Source organism: Meles meles, chromosome 8 (assembly GCF_922984935.1).
Source record: "Meles meles chromosome 8, mMelMel3.1 paternal haplotype, whole genome shotgun sequence".
NCBI classification, from domain to species: domain Eukaryota; kingdom Metazoa; phylum Chordata; class Mammalia; order Carnivora; family Mustelidae; genus Meles; species Meles meles.
This window is the reverse complement of record NC_060073.1, coordinates 100,656,572-100,675,009: the sequence shown is the minus strand read 5'-3', so window position 1 is coordinate 100,675,009 and position 18,438 is coordinate 100,656,572. Positions and strand designations below refer to the sequence as shown.

General features: G+C 39.2%; 2 protein-coding genes across 2 annotated transcripts; one reads left to right on the top strand and one right to left on the bottom strand.

Moving 5' to 3' along the window:
* Positions 1 to 3,296: 3,296 nt before the first annotated feature.
* On the top strand, positions 3,297 to 4,232 carry LOC123949790 (olfactory receptor 10G7). The gene has a single exon (XM_046017422.1). The coding sequence runs from the start codon at positions 3,297 to 3,299 to the stop codon at positions 4,230 to 4,232; it is 936 nt and encodes a 311-aa protein (XP_045873378.1).
* An 8,616-nt stretch (positions 4,233 to 12,848) lies between these two features.
* On the bottom strand, positions 12,849 to 13,784 carry LOC123948840 (olfactory receptor 10G9). The gene has a single exon (XM_046015968.1). The coding sequence runs from the start codon at positions 13,782 to 13,784 to the stop codon at positions 12,849 to 12,851; it is 936 nt and encodes a 311-aa protein (XP_045871924.1).
* Between the last annotated feature and the right edge of the window lie 4,654 nt (positions 13,785 to 18,438).

Sequence of the window (18,438 nt, the reverse complement as noted above, 5' to 3'; positions counted from 1 at the left end):
AGTTAATTTCCTACCCATCTAGCCATTGTTAGTTTCCATTCCCTGCACTTCAACTAGTTTGGTCCTTGAATAGAAATGAGCCACTTTCACCAAAGAATCACAGGTATGTCTGTTCTTTGAGTAATAACTTGACTACAGCCTCAAAAATGATAGTAAAAAATTGGAAGAAAAAACCAGATGAGTTTTATATGGAAATAAATCACATACTGTAAGGTGAGTTCTTAAAATGGTAGATTTCTCTTAGTTTCTCTTCTTTCCCTCTTGAAATTTCCCTGAGAGATAAGATGCTTGGGCATTGTTAGACATCTTTCTACACTGGGTTATCAAGTCTCATGTTGTCACTCTCTCTGTATCCCATCTCTGTCTGCCTGTTTCTCTCTCTCTTTACACACACACACACACACACACACACACACACACACACACACACACTTATTAATTAAAAACCTACAAATAAGGACAAAATTGTTGCAGCATGGACAAGCAAATAAAACTTTGACACCTCTAATGGACAGTCCTGCCTTAAATCTCAGGCTACTCTATAATTCACCTGACTAAAAGGTTCATATTTCATCTAATGTGAATATGGAGATATCTTGGGTATGGGATCCCACTGGTAAAGTAGAAACTTCAGATACATTTGTACCAGTTCTTGAATTCTGATATCCACATAGGTGATTATGACAATTTTGTCTCTGTTATTTATTCTCATATTGGAAAAATATAGATTAACACTTTTTGTGTGTGCTTGTATATTTGACACACAATGTCGCACTGTTTTCAGGTGTACAACGTAGTGATCGACATTCTCTGTACTTTATGCTCTGCTCACCACAGGCGCAGCTACCATCTGTCACTATACAATACCATTGATTCTATTTCCTATGCTGTACCTTCATTCCCGTGGCTTATTCATTCCATACTGGAAGCCTGAATCTCCCACTCCCCTTCACCCATGAAAATTACAGATTAGGTGTAGCTTAAGCCACACTGTCTAGACATGGGATACTTTTGGTCTAAACTTTGCTGGGATCAGCGATCCTGGCTTCTCTCATATTGTGGAGCCAGTTTCACAGTTTTCCTCAAAGAATAATTAATAATGATCATGAACTGAACATGAATTTGGGTTAAATTTTAAAAATATCAATTCTGTCTCAATTTTCATTGTGTAGAATCCCAACTTTTCTTGATGTCAAGATGGCAACATCCTTTCTCTGGTGTTGGTTCTGTTCTTCCTGTCTCAGGTAGTAGGTCTTAAATAAGAGCCATACACTTGATGGAGATGTTTTCTCTTATAAAGGTGTTGCCTGAATGAGTATGAGGAGTGAAAGATGGAGGGAGGGATATTATCTCTAACAAAGCAAAATGGAAAATGTCTAGCTATTTAAGATGGAAGAATATATATTAAAAAGCTACCAATGGATTGATTTGGGAGAACTCATATTAATTTTATGTTCTTAGGACCTAATAAAGGATAGCCTAGTGTGAAAGAAGTATGGAACCAGCAGTGTACAAGGCTTGGTATTTTCTGAATCGAATGGAAGAAGACAGGAATCATGTCATGGAGTTGAGTTTCCCAACCTCTACTGAGGGAAATCCTTTTCTAAGCAGGTGGTGGTTGTAATGAGACACCAATATGAGGGATGAAACCTTCCTCAAAGTAGCTTTGAAACTGAGAAGTCTCACAGCACAAAGAGAATTTATTTTTCCTCTCATTCCCCCTTCTCTATAGATAGATTGGGGGAGATAGATAAATATATAGATAGGCAGGCAGTTCTGTATCACAAGGCAACCATTTTGTATGATTCATTATTATTTTTTGAGCAGCTCCCAAGTGCCAATACTTTATTAAGGATCACATTTATTATCTTATTTAATACTTATAACATTTCAACTAGTATTACTGGCATTAAGTTATATATGACAACCCCCACAATTATTCAGGTGTAGTGTAGACATTTGAAGTGTGCATTGCTATCAACAATAAAATTCTTTTTTTTTTTTTTTAATTTATTTACTTGACAGAGATCACAAGTAGGCAGAGAGACAGGCAGAGAGAGAGGAAGGGAAGCAGGCTTCTTGCTGAGCAGAGAGCCTGATGCAGGGCTGGATCCTAAGATCCTGGGATCATGACCTGAGCCAAAAGCAGAAGCTTTAACCCATGGAACCACCCAGGTGCCCCAGCAATAAAATTCTTTTTTTTTTTTTTAAAGATTTTATTTATTTATTTTGACAGAGAGAGATCACAAGTAGGCAGAGAGGCAGGCAGAGAGAGTGAGAGGAAAGCAGGCTCCCTTTAGAGCAGAGAGCCCGACACGGGACTCGATCCCAGGACCCCGAGATCATGACCCGAGCCGAAGGCAGCGGCCTAAACCACTGAGCCACCCAGGCGCCCCAACAGCAATAAAATTCTTGATTCATTAAGTTACCACATGAACTCTGGAGACAAAATAGAATTCCAAAGCCCCCTTCCCTCCATTGTTGCCCCATGGTGTACACTCCCTGACTCCCTGCTACATTGCCTCCCCTTGAATATGGGTGAGACTTGTAACTGTGATAGGTTATCACTCATGATGCATTCTGTTACATCACACTTTATCACAGCAAACTGGGAGAGGTTCTCCTACTGGCTTTATAGGAGTAAGCTGCTGTGTTATCAGATGGGACATCAAGCTGGCAATATGCAACTTGGTTGCATTAATTAATTATGCAACTTGGTGATTAAGACTTGCCGGTGGGCTTTAAAGCTGGGGCTGAGGATCCCTATTAACAGCCAGCAAGAAATACAGATACCTCAGTCCTAAAACTGCAAGGAACCGAATTCTGTCAACAATCTCCATTGGCTTGACAGAGAAACCCATGCCTTAGCTGAAATTCCAGGCTTAGCTGACATCCTGATTTTAATCTTAAGCAGGACACCCAGCTCACCTGACTCAAGCACTGTAAGAAAGGAAATTTGCATTTCCTTTGTGCTGCTAAGTTTGTGGTTGTTTATGATATATAACTCGAGATTAATACAATGGATTTCTATGACTTTCTCCTGCATAGATCTGCATGTGCCTCAGTTTGTGTGCACGTGCCTTTGTTTGCCTGTGAGCATGGTTGGGGGGGGTTGATGTTGAAATCATTCTATCATCTTTAGCAAATAATTTTTGTAACAAGCAAAGTTGAGTTTGACTCTAGAATTATCTACCATTGGATGATGAAGCTGACACATGAAAATGGGTTTTCGGTTTTCAATTAAATGCTGGGTGCTCTCTCTATTCCCATAGGGAGAGACACAAAAGGCGTGGAAAATGATGAATGTGAGCCTCGTCACGACGTTCTTCCTCATGGGTCTTCCCCACGCTCCAGCAATGGACGTCCCCCTCTACGGAATCTTCTTGGTGATTTATGTACTCACTGTGGTGGGGAACCTCCTCATTCTGTTGGTGATCAAGGTGGATTCCCACCTCCACACCCCCATGTACTACTTCCTGACCAACCTGTCCTTCATTGACATGTGGTTCTCCACCGTCACGGTGCCCAAAATGCTGATGACCTTGGCGTCGCCAGGAGGCAGGGGCATCTCCTTTCCCAGCTGTGTGGCCCAGCTCTACTCCTTCCACTTCCTGGGGAGCACCGAGTGTTTCCTCTACACTGTCATGTCCTATGACCGCTACCTGGCCATCAGTCACCCGCTCAGGTATGCCAGCATGATGAGAGGGAGGACTTGTGCCCTCCTGGCCACCAGCACGTGGCTCAGTGGCTCTCTGCACTCTGCTGTCCAGACCACACTGACATTCCGTCTGCCCTACTGTGGGCCCAGCCAGATCCAGCATTACTTCTGTGATGCCCCTCCCATCCTCAAGCTGGCCTGTGCAGACACCTCTGTCAATGAGATGGTGATCTTTGTCAACATCGGGGTCGTGGCCTTGGGCTGCTTTCTCCTGATAGTGCTGTCCTATGTGTCCATCGTCTGGTCCATCCTGAAGATCCGCACCTCAGAGGGGAGACACAGAGCCTTTCAGACCTGTGCCTCCCACTGCATTGTGGTCCTTTGTTTCTTTGGCCCTGGTCTTTTCATTTACCTGAGGCCAGGCTCCCGAGATGCTCTGGATGGGGTTGTGGCAGTTTTCTACACGGTGCTGGCACCCCTTCTAAACCCTGTGGTGTACACTCTGAGGAACAAGGAAGTGAAGAAAGCATTGCTCAAGGTGAGAAGTCAGTCAGTATTCTCTCAGCATAAATAATGAAGAAAGGCCAGATATGACTAGCTTCTTTTGTATTTGTTTAGAATTAAATCAAACCACCAACATGAACATTATACTTGTAAGGAATATTTCAATGATCCCATCTTAATTTTTTAATTAAAATTTAATACATTTAAAAATTTTCCCTCTTAATTTCTTGCCAGAATCCCAGTAGACACAACCGCAACCATTTAGGTGGTAATCTAAGAGGAAGGATGATGGCTTATTCTTGTTTATGTTCTACCCAAGTAAATCATCAGAAAAGTGGTTACTCCTATCCTCAAATAAATATTTTGCAGAATTGTTCTTCGGTACAATTCACATATATTTTATTTTGCCAATTTAAATCAAACAACCTAAAAATCTCTTTCAATTTTCAAGCCATTATCTTGAAGAAAATCACATGTAATATTTGCAATTCGTTATATAATATAGTATCCATCTGATGAAATTCTACATTATATAATATCACACCAAAAGAACCTGATTCTCAAGAATGGCTTTATCCACATTTATGAGATGACAAAAACTCTATAACTCTAATTTTTTCACTTTGACTTTCAAGTTTTTTTAAAGTAAATATTTATCTACTTATGTGTTCTATGCACTATTTTACTGGATTAAACTGTCTAGATTGTTGTTCTATATTTACGGAGCTCCTGACCATTATCTTAAATGCAAAGCTTCTAATTTCAGCAGTCTTAAAATTACTTTTGTGAGTAAATAAGGGACAAATAGCAAATATGTGAAAAATAAGAAAATTATCTTAGAGAAAAAAATACTACCAATAAATATTGAAATTATTTTCCAGTTCTAGAACAATACCTAGTAATCAGACCTGTGTAATTATGTTATCAGTAGTTCACATTTGTTTGACTTAAAGTGTAAAATGAACTTCGGACACTGGGGAGGTAAGAGTTTGGCCATGAACCCAAAGGAGTCATTCAAATATACGCCTATATTATAGCATAAAGTAGTTTTTCTGAAAATAAATGCTTAATTTAAATGTCACATGTATCCTGTTGATGCAATAAATGTCAACACTGCCTAGCATACCAAGAAGAGAAGAAGAGAAACTTATGGGCACCTGTTGGAACTGGAGATCGCTTGTCAGACTCCTCAGATTTGTAGCACCTGCCTTCCAGAGATGCTTTAGCGAGACAACCATCTGTGCTACATTGTATCTCTTGCTCTAAGTAAGTCATGAGGCTATGCTGGGAAGAAAATTGTACTATCTATACAGGTATGAGCAGTGTAAGCCACGAAACAGTGATTTATTTAAGAGGTCAACTTCTAGTGTTCACTTCAATAAACCAGACTGATATGGCTTAGTCTATGAATGACCCTACTCAACTTGCAAAGGAGAAAACTGAGGATGAGTTTGATCAAACTTACTTAGCCATTGGGTTCACATGGATTCTTTCTAGTGTCTTGAAACATCATACTATTCTACTTAACTCACAAAATGTTATGGGACATCGACTGAATGTTATGTTATGTAATAAGCAATAGAAACAGCCGAAGAACTGACAAAGTCCCTGCATCCATGAAGGTCATCGTCTGGTGTGGGAGAAAAACTCGTGTAGCATCATCCAGAGGACATGGTGATAAGTGTGGGCGCCCAAGGAGAGACCCATTAAGAATTTTAAAGTGGAAACATGTGGAAAGATTCAAAATTCTCTAATAATCCATATTAAACAAAACATGTTGAAAGCAATTTAAGTGCGTAATGATGATAGGTAAGATAATGTCCTATGAGGTTTATAACATAATTAGAAATAAAATATAGGGCAAAATATAAAAATGTATAAGTTGTTACATGGAGTTAATGATTATAAGGGTTTTGGATTTTTTAGGATGTTGTAAAGTGCTAAAATAAGTAAATTATAATATTAAAAATTATATTGAATATCATAAAAAGATAAAGAATAATGAAAACAGGTAAAAACAAAAGTAAATAAAACAATGAAAGCCCTTGTTAAATACACTAAATACTTTGATTAATACAAGGAAGACAGAAAAATTATGGGAATAAAGAAAAAAGAATTTAAGGTAAGAATTGAAAGCAAGTAACAAAATGTTCAATTTTAATCTAACTATATCAGCAATTACAGATAAAATAACCACCTTAAATAATATAAAAATGATACAGACAGCCTGGAAAATTCCTAATTATCTAGTTTATAAGAAACTATATTAAATACAAAGAATGGAAATTAAAAAATGGAAAGTACCAGAATGGAAAATGTATGCCACAAAAACACCAGGAAAAAACCCAAGTCTATATTAATTATCAAATATGGTGAACTTTAAGGTAAGAAGTAAGAAGCATGAAAGATATTTTTAAAAAAATTTATTGAAGTCTAGTTGATATACAATATTGCATTAGTTGTAGTGATTTGACGATGATCTGTATTAGGAAAGGCTATGAGGATAAGCGTAGTCATCATCGGTCACTACACAAATTATGTATTTGCTGCACTTTTAATCCCAGTGACATGTTATTTGATAACTGAAGTTTCTACCTCCTTATTTCTTTCACCTACTTTGCTCATCCTTCCACTTCCTCCCCTCCCACTAGTTAGTTCTCTGTTTGAGCGATTTGCTATTTGTAGAGCCTGTTTCTGTTTTACTGTTTATTTTTTTGTTGTTTAGATTCCACATGTAGGTGAAATCATATGATATTTGTCATTCTTTCTCTGATTTCTATCACTTAGCATAATATAGGTCCATCCATGTTGTCACAAATGCAAGATTTCATTTGTTTTGTGGCTGAGTATAAAGGGCATTTCATAAATATAAAAGAATCAATTTAACAGGAAGCTATTAAAATCCCAAATTCTTATGAATTAGCAAAACACCTTCAAAATATAGGACTTGTCAAAATTGTTTTTAATAAATTATTCTTCAGTGAAATACTACTTGAACAGCTGATTGAGCCTCAGCAATGATACAAGTCGACAAATATGGAAATAAACTGCAAAGAGTGTGAGAGGATAACTGTCAATCCAGAATTGTATGCTATTAAATGCTGAGAACTGGTGGCTGCCAGAAGGGTGGGTCTGGGGGCAGGGGTGAAGTGGGCAAAGGGGAGCAAAAGGTACAGGCTTCCAGGTGTGGAATAAGTAAGTCACAGGGAGGAAAGGCACAGGATAGGAAATACAGTCAGTGATATTGTAGCAGCGTCATGTGGTGACAGATGGAAGCTATGTTTCCGGTGAACAGAGCATAATGTGCAGACTTATCCAAGCACAATGTCATACACTTGAAACTAATGTAACATTGTGTATCCACCATGTTTCCATAAAAAATAAATATAACTGAATGTTGATTAACTGTCAAATCTGAGTGTGAAATAGTAACATTTAGAGACATTAAAAAATGGAGTTTCTGGGGCGCCTGAGTGGTTCAGTGGGTTAAGCCTCTGCCTTCGGCACAGGTCATGATCTCGGGGTCCTGGGATCGAGCCCCACATCGGGCTCTCTGCTCAGCGGGGAGCCTGCTTCTCCCTCTCTCTCTGTCTGCCTCTCTGCCTACTTGTGATATCTGTCGAATAAATAAATAAAATCTTTAAAAAAATAAAAAAAATGGAGTTTCTAACACTAGTACAATCATGCCAAGTAACTTCAAAACATGCAACACAATAAATAGAACTTATCCTGAAATGAGCATTTGTGATATAAGAAGGAAGAGAAAGTTAAACAAAATCATACCAATAAGCAAATCTGAATAACTATTGTATCATGTAAAAATAATGCTCAGTTCTTGAGCTTAAAAAGTCATGATTTGTGACTTCTGGTTTCATCTCCAATATATAAAGAGTTGGAAGCTGTCCTTGCCTTCTTAGAACAAGGCAGACTGGAGCACACTGAAAATCAAGGCTTTTCTTGGACCCATCAGACAAGGATGTGTAATTAACACACAGCAGGCTGCCTGTTGTGACTTTGCTCTTCTGTGTTGATTTTAGAATGTGGTCCACCTATGAATGGTTTGTCACACTTTGTTACTGATTTCAATACCCTCATATCATATTGTCACATGTGTGAATATACAGCCAACCGGCAGCCTTTGGAGAACTAAATAGATTTCCTCCCATGTCTCACCCGCACACAGCTCACTCCATGAGAGCCCTGTGCCTTCTGTTTCTATCTAATGATCTGAAGTGCTATCAGTAGGGCATCTGACCCCCGTCATTTGGGGCACAAATTTCACTGTTTTCAGAATTCTACATGGCTTTCCCTAGCCCCTGCTGACTATAGGTGAATTGGAGGAATAGAGTGATAACAAGTCTGTAGGGTTTCACCAATGTCTCCTTTGATCTAATATGTATGCCCCCTGGTCACTGTGATAATATGGGCATCCAAACACGGAAAAAAGGGCCCTGAAAATAATTTGATAGTGATAACCTTGAAGAAAGATATGACTCTTATTTATACCCATTTTGATAATGTCCCCCTATTCTACCAAAGAGATATGCCTTTGTCTTAATCTTACCCACAGCGAGAAAAATATTGTCACACTGCAAACATTTGAGTTAGACCTTAGTCAGACTTCATGCAGCCCACTTAATCCTCACCTCTCCCTCGAGGACATGGTGACATTACACCTTCTTGTGGCTTTCCTGTGGTTGGGTGGGGGCAGAGGCTGGTCAACACGTATGCCTTGTCAGGATACGAGATTTTCAGACAATAAAAAGACATGTGAAATGCCTTGGGTTTAGTCTCCTGTGTCCAAATTTTCTTCTTGTTAGAACGAAAAGATTCAATATGCATTATGATTTGGCCTGGAGAACAGAAGCTCTGTAAATTTGGAGCAGACTCCAAAACACATAGACTGAAATCACCTTTGTGTTATTCATATTTTATATGTACTAATTATTTATTTTGAATTATGTCGTTGAAGCAAGTGTTTGTTATCTGGATATGTTATTTTCTTCATTTTCAGGTGGTAATTCCCTCTACTACTTAATCTGTGTCAGATATCACATCATTTACTGTAGCACTCCATACGCACAGTAGGACACTGTAAGATTCACTTGTGTACTTGTGTGTTTCTCATTGAACTCTGGAGTTCTGGAGCATAGACACAGTCTTGATGCCCTGTATTTCCTGTGCCTTAAATATAGGTGTCACCTAATTTAAATTTTTGAAGGAATTACTGCACTGATTAATTATTTAAGAAAGTATGAGTGAATGAACCAGTATCAGCACTGGGATCATTATAAAAGTCACCCTATTCATTCATAATTTGAGCCTGATTTTTTCTTTTAGTTAATTACTTCTTATAATTCAGCTACAACATCTATAACATAGATGGTTTTCAACCACCAGTGAACTCAGAAAATATAGCTTCAAGGAATCCATCAGACACATCACGCTATTACCAAACAACATTCTCAAATATAGCTTCAAGGAATCCATCAGACACATCATGCTTCTACCAAACAACATTTTCAAAATTCAGTGAAATGGTACCAGTCATTAAGAGCCTCAGTGGAGAAGGTCAATACTCCAGAGCTACTATTTTGAGGAGAAACCCAGGAGAATACATCATCAAACTGTGACATGATGTGGTGAGACATTTGCTCACATTTCATTGCTCCCCATGTGGAATGCAGATATCAATTCTCCTGTATTTTATTCTTTTTTATTTCCCTCTTTTGGAAGCAGTACTAACATCTCTTGGAGCATACTAACAACACAATGAAGTATTTACAAAAGATGGTGCTCCAATTGTTATTTGAAAATGCAAAGGATTTATTATTAAAGTTTTAAAGTTATCCAACATTGTTCTTTATTTTCTGGAATTTCTTCATGCCATCTTACCTCTGTCTTCTTTCTCTATTTCTTCTCTTACCCCCTTCCCAATTGCATGAAGAAGAAATGTGTGAACAGAGACTATGGGAAGAGCTTCCGAGGGTCAGGGTTACTTTTGTTGGGTCAATCATACTACAGAGACAAATGTTGAAGAAAAATGAAAAAGGGATTTTGGTGTAGACATAGGAAGTTTGATGTGATAGCTTTATCTCCAAATGGAAGCATTGAAGAAACTCAAGTTACCAGGGACTTGAACAAAGAAGGTAGGGACAGCATTGAGAGAAAGTGATGGCATCTGTTTAGGAATGACACCTAATACATTCAGTGTGGATCAGAAGTTGGGTCCCTCAAAAAGTAAATGTTTGGAAATAGAAGGGTCAGTAGCAGGGAGAATATTCTAAAGAAATAAGAGGTATTGATGTAGTAGAGACTAAGGGACTAAGACAGTATTTTTCCCAGAGGAACCCACACCTTCAGAACACATCAGGAAACGGATCGGATGACACCATGGTATGACACACTTGCAATCTCAGGTGGAGGTAGAGTAGATCATACACTTTTCCTGGTCTACGGGGGAAATGTAGTTTTCAACAAGATCTTACATTTCAGTTATAAAATGCACATAACTATTCAAAGATCTGTGTTTTGTTATTTCAATAATTACTGTGTTCATTGATATGACTCTGCTCTCCCCCAAATAGAAAGTTCCTGAAATTAGTGATTATAAGGTACAGTAGAATTTACCACCATGAGCTTTGGTACCAGATAGCCTGAAATTAAACCTTGACTATATTCCTTACTAGTGTGTGACTTTATCAAGTTATCTAAACTGCCATCATTTTCTTTTTTTTTTTATAGTAGCAGAACCTATCTTATAGGGTTCTTACAATAATTAATTTACAAAGTGTCTAGCATTTATCCGAAGCTCAATAATGTTGACTGTGTTTGCCTCTGAATTATTCTAGAAAAACTTAATTCATTATAATTTAATGTTTCAGATACTTTCCTATAAATTCCTTGAAGGCTAGTAAATATAGGAGTAGAAAAATTTATGAAAATAATGAATCAGAATGATTACATTGTCCATAATTAGCTAGATTTATTATCTAGAAGGTGATTTAAAGAAACCAACATTCATGTATCTTCAAAAATATTATTTTGGTGGCTGGGAATCATTGACAGAAGTTGTGAAGAGAATGATTCTGAGAATGAGGCTACCTGACTGGTGGCCCCAGGTTTAAACTTTAGATCTCTAATTGAGAATGTACTGGGGTGCCTGGTGGCTCATTCAGTCAATCATCTGCCTTTGGCTTGGGCCATGGTCTCAGGGTCCAGGGCTGGAGCCCTGTGTTGGGTTCCTGGCTCAGCGGAGACTCTGTTTCTCCCTCTCTTTGCCCCTCCCTGCCCTGCTCTGCCTTTGTCTCTCACTCTCGAATGAATGAATGAATGAATGAATAAATAAAATCTTTAAAAAAGAATTTATTATAGATCACTGTCACTCAAACCACTTCTATACACTCATTTAATCCTCATAACAGTATTTTGAGAGAGGGTCATTTTTGAGATGGAAAATTGAGGAGCAGGTCATAGAATTATTTCCAAATATTGAGCCAATGTTTGCTTTTGTTTGGGTGCAAGTATAGCATTTCATCCATTATATGTGGACGCCCACAAGCATGGGCCATGTAGCATTAAATAGGTATTTTCAGGGGGTTTTGTCCTCTCTAGGCTTTTTTTCTGATTTGTAAAACAAATGTTGTAATCCCATGAACAGGTTACTTAAAGATATTTTCATTTTTCTACTTTCTACATAGGAAATATCATTGGCCCCAGCTTGCAATGTGGGTGTTCCTGTCTTAGACCAGGTACAGCTGGATTTCCAAGACTCTAAGTGGGTAGGAGCAGGACCTCCATGGGCAGACAACCAGCTGCCACCAGCTGTGGTAAAAGAATCCAGTGTTGAATGGTTCGGTGCTAACTGTGGACATCTGGTCAGATAGCATAAGAAATCAAGGTCAGAATATGTGGTGGAGACCAATGGTTTCTGTCCTTACCTTCCTCCTGATCTGCCTCACCCAGCCTGGGAAACTGCAGGACCCTGGCAAGGTGGCGGTTGTTGGCAGTTCCTGAGAGGAGCACGTTAGCACCACAGCCTGTCCTGACAGTCCCACCTGGAGAGTTAAGGAGCTGCTCAGAGCTTAGAGCTCTTTCAGTGTGGGAGCAATGAACATGGTCATGATGTGCCAGGAAGAGGAGTGGTCACACTGGGACCCACACACAAACACAGAGCCACTAACTGATGGAGAAGGCAGTCACACAGCTGCAACTATGACTTAGTGACTCTGATATTTGCTGCTGTCCTTGGACACTATGCTCAGGAGGGTAATTCCCAAGTTGTGCACGTAAACCTCAAGCAAAAATTTTTGAAAAAAAAGCATATTACAAACAGGTATATGACTAAAACAACCCTGGTGTCTGAGTTCCAAGCAGAATACATAATTTTTAAGAAGGCAAAACAATGTTATATGTCAACCGTAGCTCAACAAAATGGAATGAAAGAGACAGAAAAAATTCACAGAGAAAAATTTGATAGGCCAAAACTTAGGCAAGTTCATCATCAATAAAATTTAATTCTGACTTTTAAAAAGTTTCTCAGACAAACCGGTGAAACAAATATATCTGAGTGGATGGTTTTGGAGAACATTTAACACTGAGAACTACACGTGTATATGTTGCACCTTGGTGACCAAATTACATTAGTATTTTTTTTAGAAAAATGATGATATCTACTTTCTGGTGTTTAGTTGCTCCGGGAATATGTTACTATGTGTATAAGCTTCCACAGAGCTTTCTTCACTTCCTTGTTCCTCAGAGTGTACACCACAGGGTTTAGAAGGGGTGTCAGCACCGTGTAGAAAACTGCCACAACCCCATCCACGGCATCCCGAGAGCCTGGCCTCAGGTAAATGAAAACACAGGGAACAAAGAAACAAAGGACCACAATGCAGTGGGAGGCGCAGGTCTGAAAGGCTCTGTGTCTCCCCTCTGAGGTGCGGATCTTCAGGATGGACCAGACGATGGACACATAGGACAGCACTATCAGGAGAAAGCAGCCCAAGGCCACGACCCCGATGTTGACAAAGATCACCATCTCATTGACAGAGGTGTCTGCACAGGCCAGCTTGAGGATGGGAGGTCCATCACAGAAGTAATGCTGGATCTGGCTGGGCCCACAGTAGGGCAGACGGAATGTCAGTGTGGTCTGGACAGCAGAGTGCAGAGAGCCACTGAGCCACGTGCTGGTGGCCAGGAGGGCACAAGTCCTCCCTCTCATCATGCTGGCATACCTGAGCGGGTGACTGATGGCCAGGTAGCGGTCATAGGACATGACAGTGTAGAGGAAACACTCGGTGCTCCCCAGGAAGTGGAAGGAGTAGAGCTGGGCCACACAGCTGGGAAAGGAGATGGCCCTGCCTCCTGGCGACGCCAAGGTCATCAGCATTTTGGGCACCGTGACGGTGGAGAACCACATGTCAATGAAGGACAGGTTGGTCAGGAAGTAGTACATGGGGGTGTGGAGGTGGGAATCCACCTTGATCACCAGCAGAATGAGGAGGTTCCCCAGCACAGTGAGTACATAAATCACCAAGAAGATTCCGTAGAGGGGGACGTCCATTGCTGGAGCGTGGGGAAGACCCATGAGGAAGAACGTTGTGACGAGGCTCACGTTCATCATTTTCCACGCCTTCGGTATCTCTCCCTATGGGAATAGAGAGAGCACCCAGCATTTAATTGAAAACCGAAAACCCATTTTCATGTGTCAGCTTCATCATCCATGGTAGATAATTCTAGACCTAAACTAAATTTTGCTTCTTATGAAACGTATCTGCTAAAGATGATAGAATGATTTCATCATCTTCTCTCTTCCTCTCTCTCTCTTTCTCTTTCTTTTGCTCACACAGATACACATGCATGCACAAACAGAAGCACAGAAAGATATATGTAGAAGAAAGTCATAGAAATCCATTGTATTAACCTCTAGTTACATATCATAAATGACCACACACTTAGCTGCTTAAAAACCATACAAATTTCCATTCTTACAGTGTTTGAGTCAGGTGAGCTGGATGTTTTGCTCAAGGTTGAAATCAGGATGTCAGCTAAGTCTAGAATCTCATCTGAAGCTTGGGTTTCTCTTCCAAGCCCATGGAGATTGTTGGCAGAATTCAGTTCCTTGCACCTTTAGGACTGAGGTGTCTGTCTTTCTTGCTGGCTGTTAGCAGGGATCATCCCTCTTAGCTTTTGAGCCCACCCTCGTGTCCTAACCACCCGGCCATCTGATAACATGGCGGCTGACTTTATAAGGCTGGTAGGAGAATCTGTCTCCAGTTTGCTGTGATGAAGCATAATGTAAGAATGCATCATAAGTGATATCCCATCATGGTCTCAGGTCTCATCCACACAAAGGGGAGACTATTTAGCAGGGAGTGTACACCAGGGGGCAGCAATCAGGGGGACCTTTTGGAATTCTATTTTCTCTCCCAGTTCATGGGGAAATTTAAAGAACCAAGTATTTAATTGCTGATAGCAATGCACACTTCAAAATATTTGGTACACCTGAATAATTCCTTGGGGTCCTCATATGTAACTTTATAGTAGTATTCCCAGCTAGGAGATAAAAATTAAATAAGATAATCATTGTAAAGCCTATAATAAAGTATCTGACATTTGAGAACTTCACAAGAAATTGTAGCGAATCATATAAAACTGTTGCCTTGTGATACAGAGTTGTCTATGTATCTATCTATCATCTATCAATCTATCTACCTATCAACAGAGAGGGGAATGAGTGGAAGTATAAATTCTCTTTGTGTTGTAGAGACTTCTTAGTTTCAAAGCTAGATCTTTGAGGAAGGAAGGCTTCATCACTGGTATTTGACTGGTGTCTCACTACAGCCGTCACTGTCTTATAAAGGGATTTCCCTCAGAGGAGGTGAGAAACTCACCTCTATGATATGAGACCAGCTACCTTCCATATTTTTCAGAATACCAACCTTGTACACTGCTGTCTCCTTGCTTCTCTTACCTAGACTTACAATGTAAGCTTACATAACGGATTTTGTGAGGCTCTAAGAACATAAAATTTATACCTGTTCTCCCAAAAACAATCCACTGGCAGTTTTCTAACATATATCTTTCTATCCTAAATATCTAGATACTTAGGCTAATTTGGCTTTGTTAGAGATAATATCCCTCCCTCCATCTTGCACTCCTCATACTCATAAGTTCAGGCAATGCCCTTATAGGAGAAGACATCTCCATCAAGGGTATGGCTCTTATTTAAGACCTACTATCTGAGACAGGAAGAACAGAACAAACACCAGAGGAAAGGATGTTGCCAGCTTGATGTCAAGAAAAGTTGGGATTCTATACAATGAAAATTGAGACAGAATTGATATTTTAAAAATTTAGCCCAAATTCGTGTTGAGTTCATGATCATTATTAATTATTCTTTGAGGAAAACTATGAAACCAGTTCCACAATATGAGAGAAGACAAGATCTCTGATCCCAGCAAAGCTTAGACAAAATGTATCCCGTGTCTAGACAATGTGGCTTAAGCTACATCTAAGCTGAAATTTTCATGGGTGAAGGAGAGTGGGAGGTTCAGGCTTCCAGGTATGAAATGAATAAGCCACGAGAATGAAGGCACAGCATAGGAAATAGAGTCGATGGTATTCTATAGAGACAGATGGTAGCTGCACCTGTGGTGAGCAGAGCATAAAGTACAGAGACTATCAATTACTATGTTGTACACCTGAAAATAGTGTGATGTGTGTCAAACATACAAGCACACATAAAAAATGTTAATCTATGTTTTTCCAATAGGTTAATAAATAACAGACAAAATTATCATAATCACCTATATGGATATCATAATTCAAATACTGGTAAAAATGTATCTGAAGTTTCTACTTTACCAGTGGGATCCCATACCCAAGACATCTCCATATTCACATTAGATGAAATATGAACATTTTCATCAGGTGAATTGCAAAGTAGACTAAGATTTATCAATTGGAGGTGTTGATGTTTTGTTTGTTTGTCCATGTTGCAATAATTTTGTCCTTCTTTCTAGGTTTTAAATTAATAATTGTGTGTGTGTGTGTGTGTGTAAAGAGAGAGAGAAACAGGCAGACAGACAGAGATGGGATACAGAGACATAGACAGAGATAGTGACAACCTGAGACTTGATAACCCAATGTAAAATGATGTCTAACAATGCCCAAGCATCTTACCTCTCAGTGGAAGTTGAAGAGGGAAAGCAGGAAGACTAAGAGAAATCTACTATTTTAAGAACTCACCTACAGTATGTGATTCATTTCAGTATAAAACCCATCTGTATTTTTTTCCTCCAATTTTTCACTATTTATGTTGAGGCAGTAGTTTGCACGTTATTACTCAAAGAACAGAGTTACCTGTGATTCTTTGGTGAGAGTGGCTCTTTTCTAGTCAAAGACCCAACTAGCTGAAGTACAGGGAGTAGAACACACTCAGCCAGATGGATAGGAGCTGAACTTGATGTAGTGTCTCAGGGGATAGATTCCTCTTGAGTCTTCAGGTTCCTTGATGAGCAGAAAAACAAGAAAAAGAGACTAATGAAAGGTTTTTAATAATCATGCATAGATTTCCCAACGTGTTTGCCTTTTGAACCCTCCTGAGAGGAGTTCATGTCTCTCTGAAACTTGTATTTACACCCAAGAGGAAGGAAGAAGGACCCAGTTCCCTTTTTCCTCAACAGTAATGCAGAGAAACACACAGCTGTGGGCTCTCAACTTAAACTTGTCCAGAATCCATAAACAGTCACCACCTGTCCCCATGCTCCATCTTAATGCAACTCTCTCTTCCAACACCTTTTTAAGCTGTGTTAAAACCATCTAAATTCCTAAAAAATTTTGTTGTTTAGAGTATTTTTTTTTAAAAGACTTATTTATTTATTTGAGAGAGAGAGCTTGAAAGGGGAGAAGGTCTGAGTGGGAAGAAGACTCCCCGTGGAGCTGGGAGCCCGATGTGGGGATATGGGACTGGAGCCTGATGCAGGACTCGATCCTGGGATTCTGGGATCATGACCTGAGCGGAAGGCAGTTGCTCAATCAATTGAGTCATCCAGGCACCCATTGTTTAGAGTTTCAGAGTGACTTATCTAAGGATACATAACTATTTCCCAGCTGTATATATAATAGCTTGCATTGCTCTCATAACTTTTATGGTCTTATAAGCAAGGGTAAACACTTGATTAAGTAAAGTCATTCTTAATTTGCAAATAAGCTTTTCACAAACAGTATTGATTTCTTTGTTTTGAGGTAACAGTGCTTCTCCCACCTAGTGTTGGTACAAATCTGTATAGTAACTGTAACTACAGTGCCTTCTTTAGGAAAGCAATATGAGAGTAGTTATTGAATAGCAGATCTATAACTGTATTGGAGATCTAGTGTTTGCACCAATGCTCACATTAACTAGGAGCATAAGAGAGCCCTTGTAGTCCCCGTTCTTGCTAGGACTTTGTATATTCACAGATGACACATTTTTCTCCAATCTTGAAAGCATAAATTTATGTATTATTGTAGGTTTTTAAAAAAAGATATATTTATCTACTTGAGAAAGAGAGAGAGTAGGAAGGAGAGGCAGAGGCAGAGGGAGGGAGAGAATCTCAAGCAGACTCCACACTGACCATGGAGCCTGACCAGGGTCTTGATCTCATGACCCTGAGATCATGACCTAAGCAAAAATCAAGAGTTGGATGCTTAACCGACTGAGCTACCCAGATACTCCTATTATTGTAGCTTTAATATGCATTTCCATGATTTCCAAAGAGGTTGAGCATAGTTTTTTTTTGCCTTTTCAACATTTCTGGCTTTCCATTTCTCTGAAAACTCTATTATCTGCTTTTGCCTATTATATTTATTTCTTTTTACTTTTTGATTTATGTTTTTCCATACTGCAACTAATACTTTCTATTTTCTCTTTAGTTTATGCATAGTAAGCACTTTCTCTCAATGCACAACTTACCATTTCTCTGTCTTTAGAATGTTTTTGATAATTTTGATAATTTGATAAAGCAAATAAAAATGAAGAATTTCTACTCAATTCTTTTCATGTCTTTTTAGGTGTTTATCTAAATTTCAGTTAGTTAACATACAGTGTAATAGCTTCAGGTGTACAGTTTAGTGATTCAACACCTACTACATACAACACCCAGTGCTCATCACAAGTGCCCTCCTCAATCCCCTTCACCTTATGATCCAGCGATTGTACTACCCAAAGGATATAAAAATACTGATTCAAAGGGGCAATGTACCCCGATGTTTTTAACAGCATTATCAAAAATAAC

Excerpts from the sequence above, each read along its gene's own strand:
- LOC123949790 (XM_046017422.1), top strand. The coding sequence starts at position 3,297 with ATGATGAATGTGAGCCTCGTCACGACGTTCTTCCTCATGGGTCTTCCC.
- LOC123948840 (XM_046015968.1), bottom strand. The coding sequence starts at position 13,784 with ATGATGAACGTGAGCCTCGTCACAACGTTCTTCCTCATGGGTCTTCCC.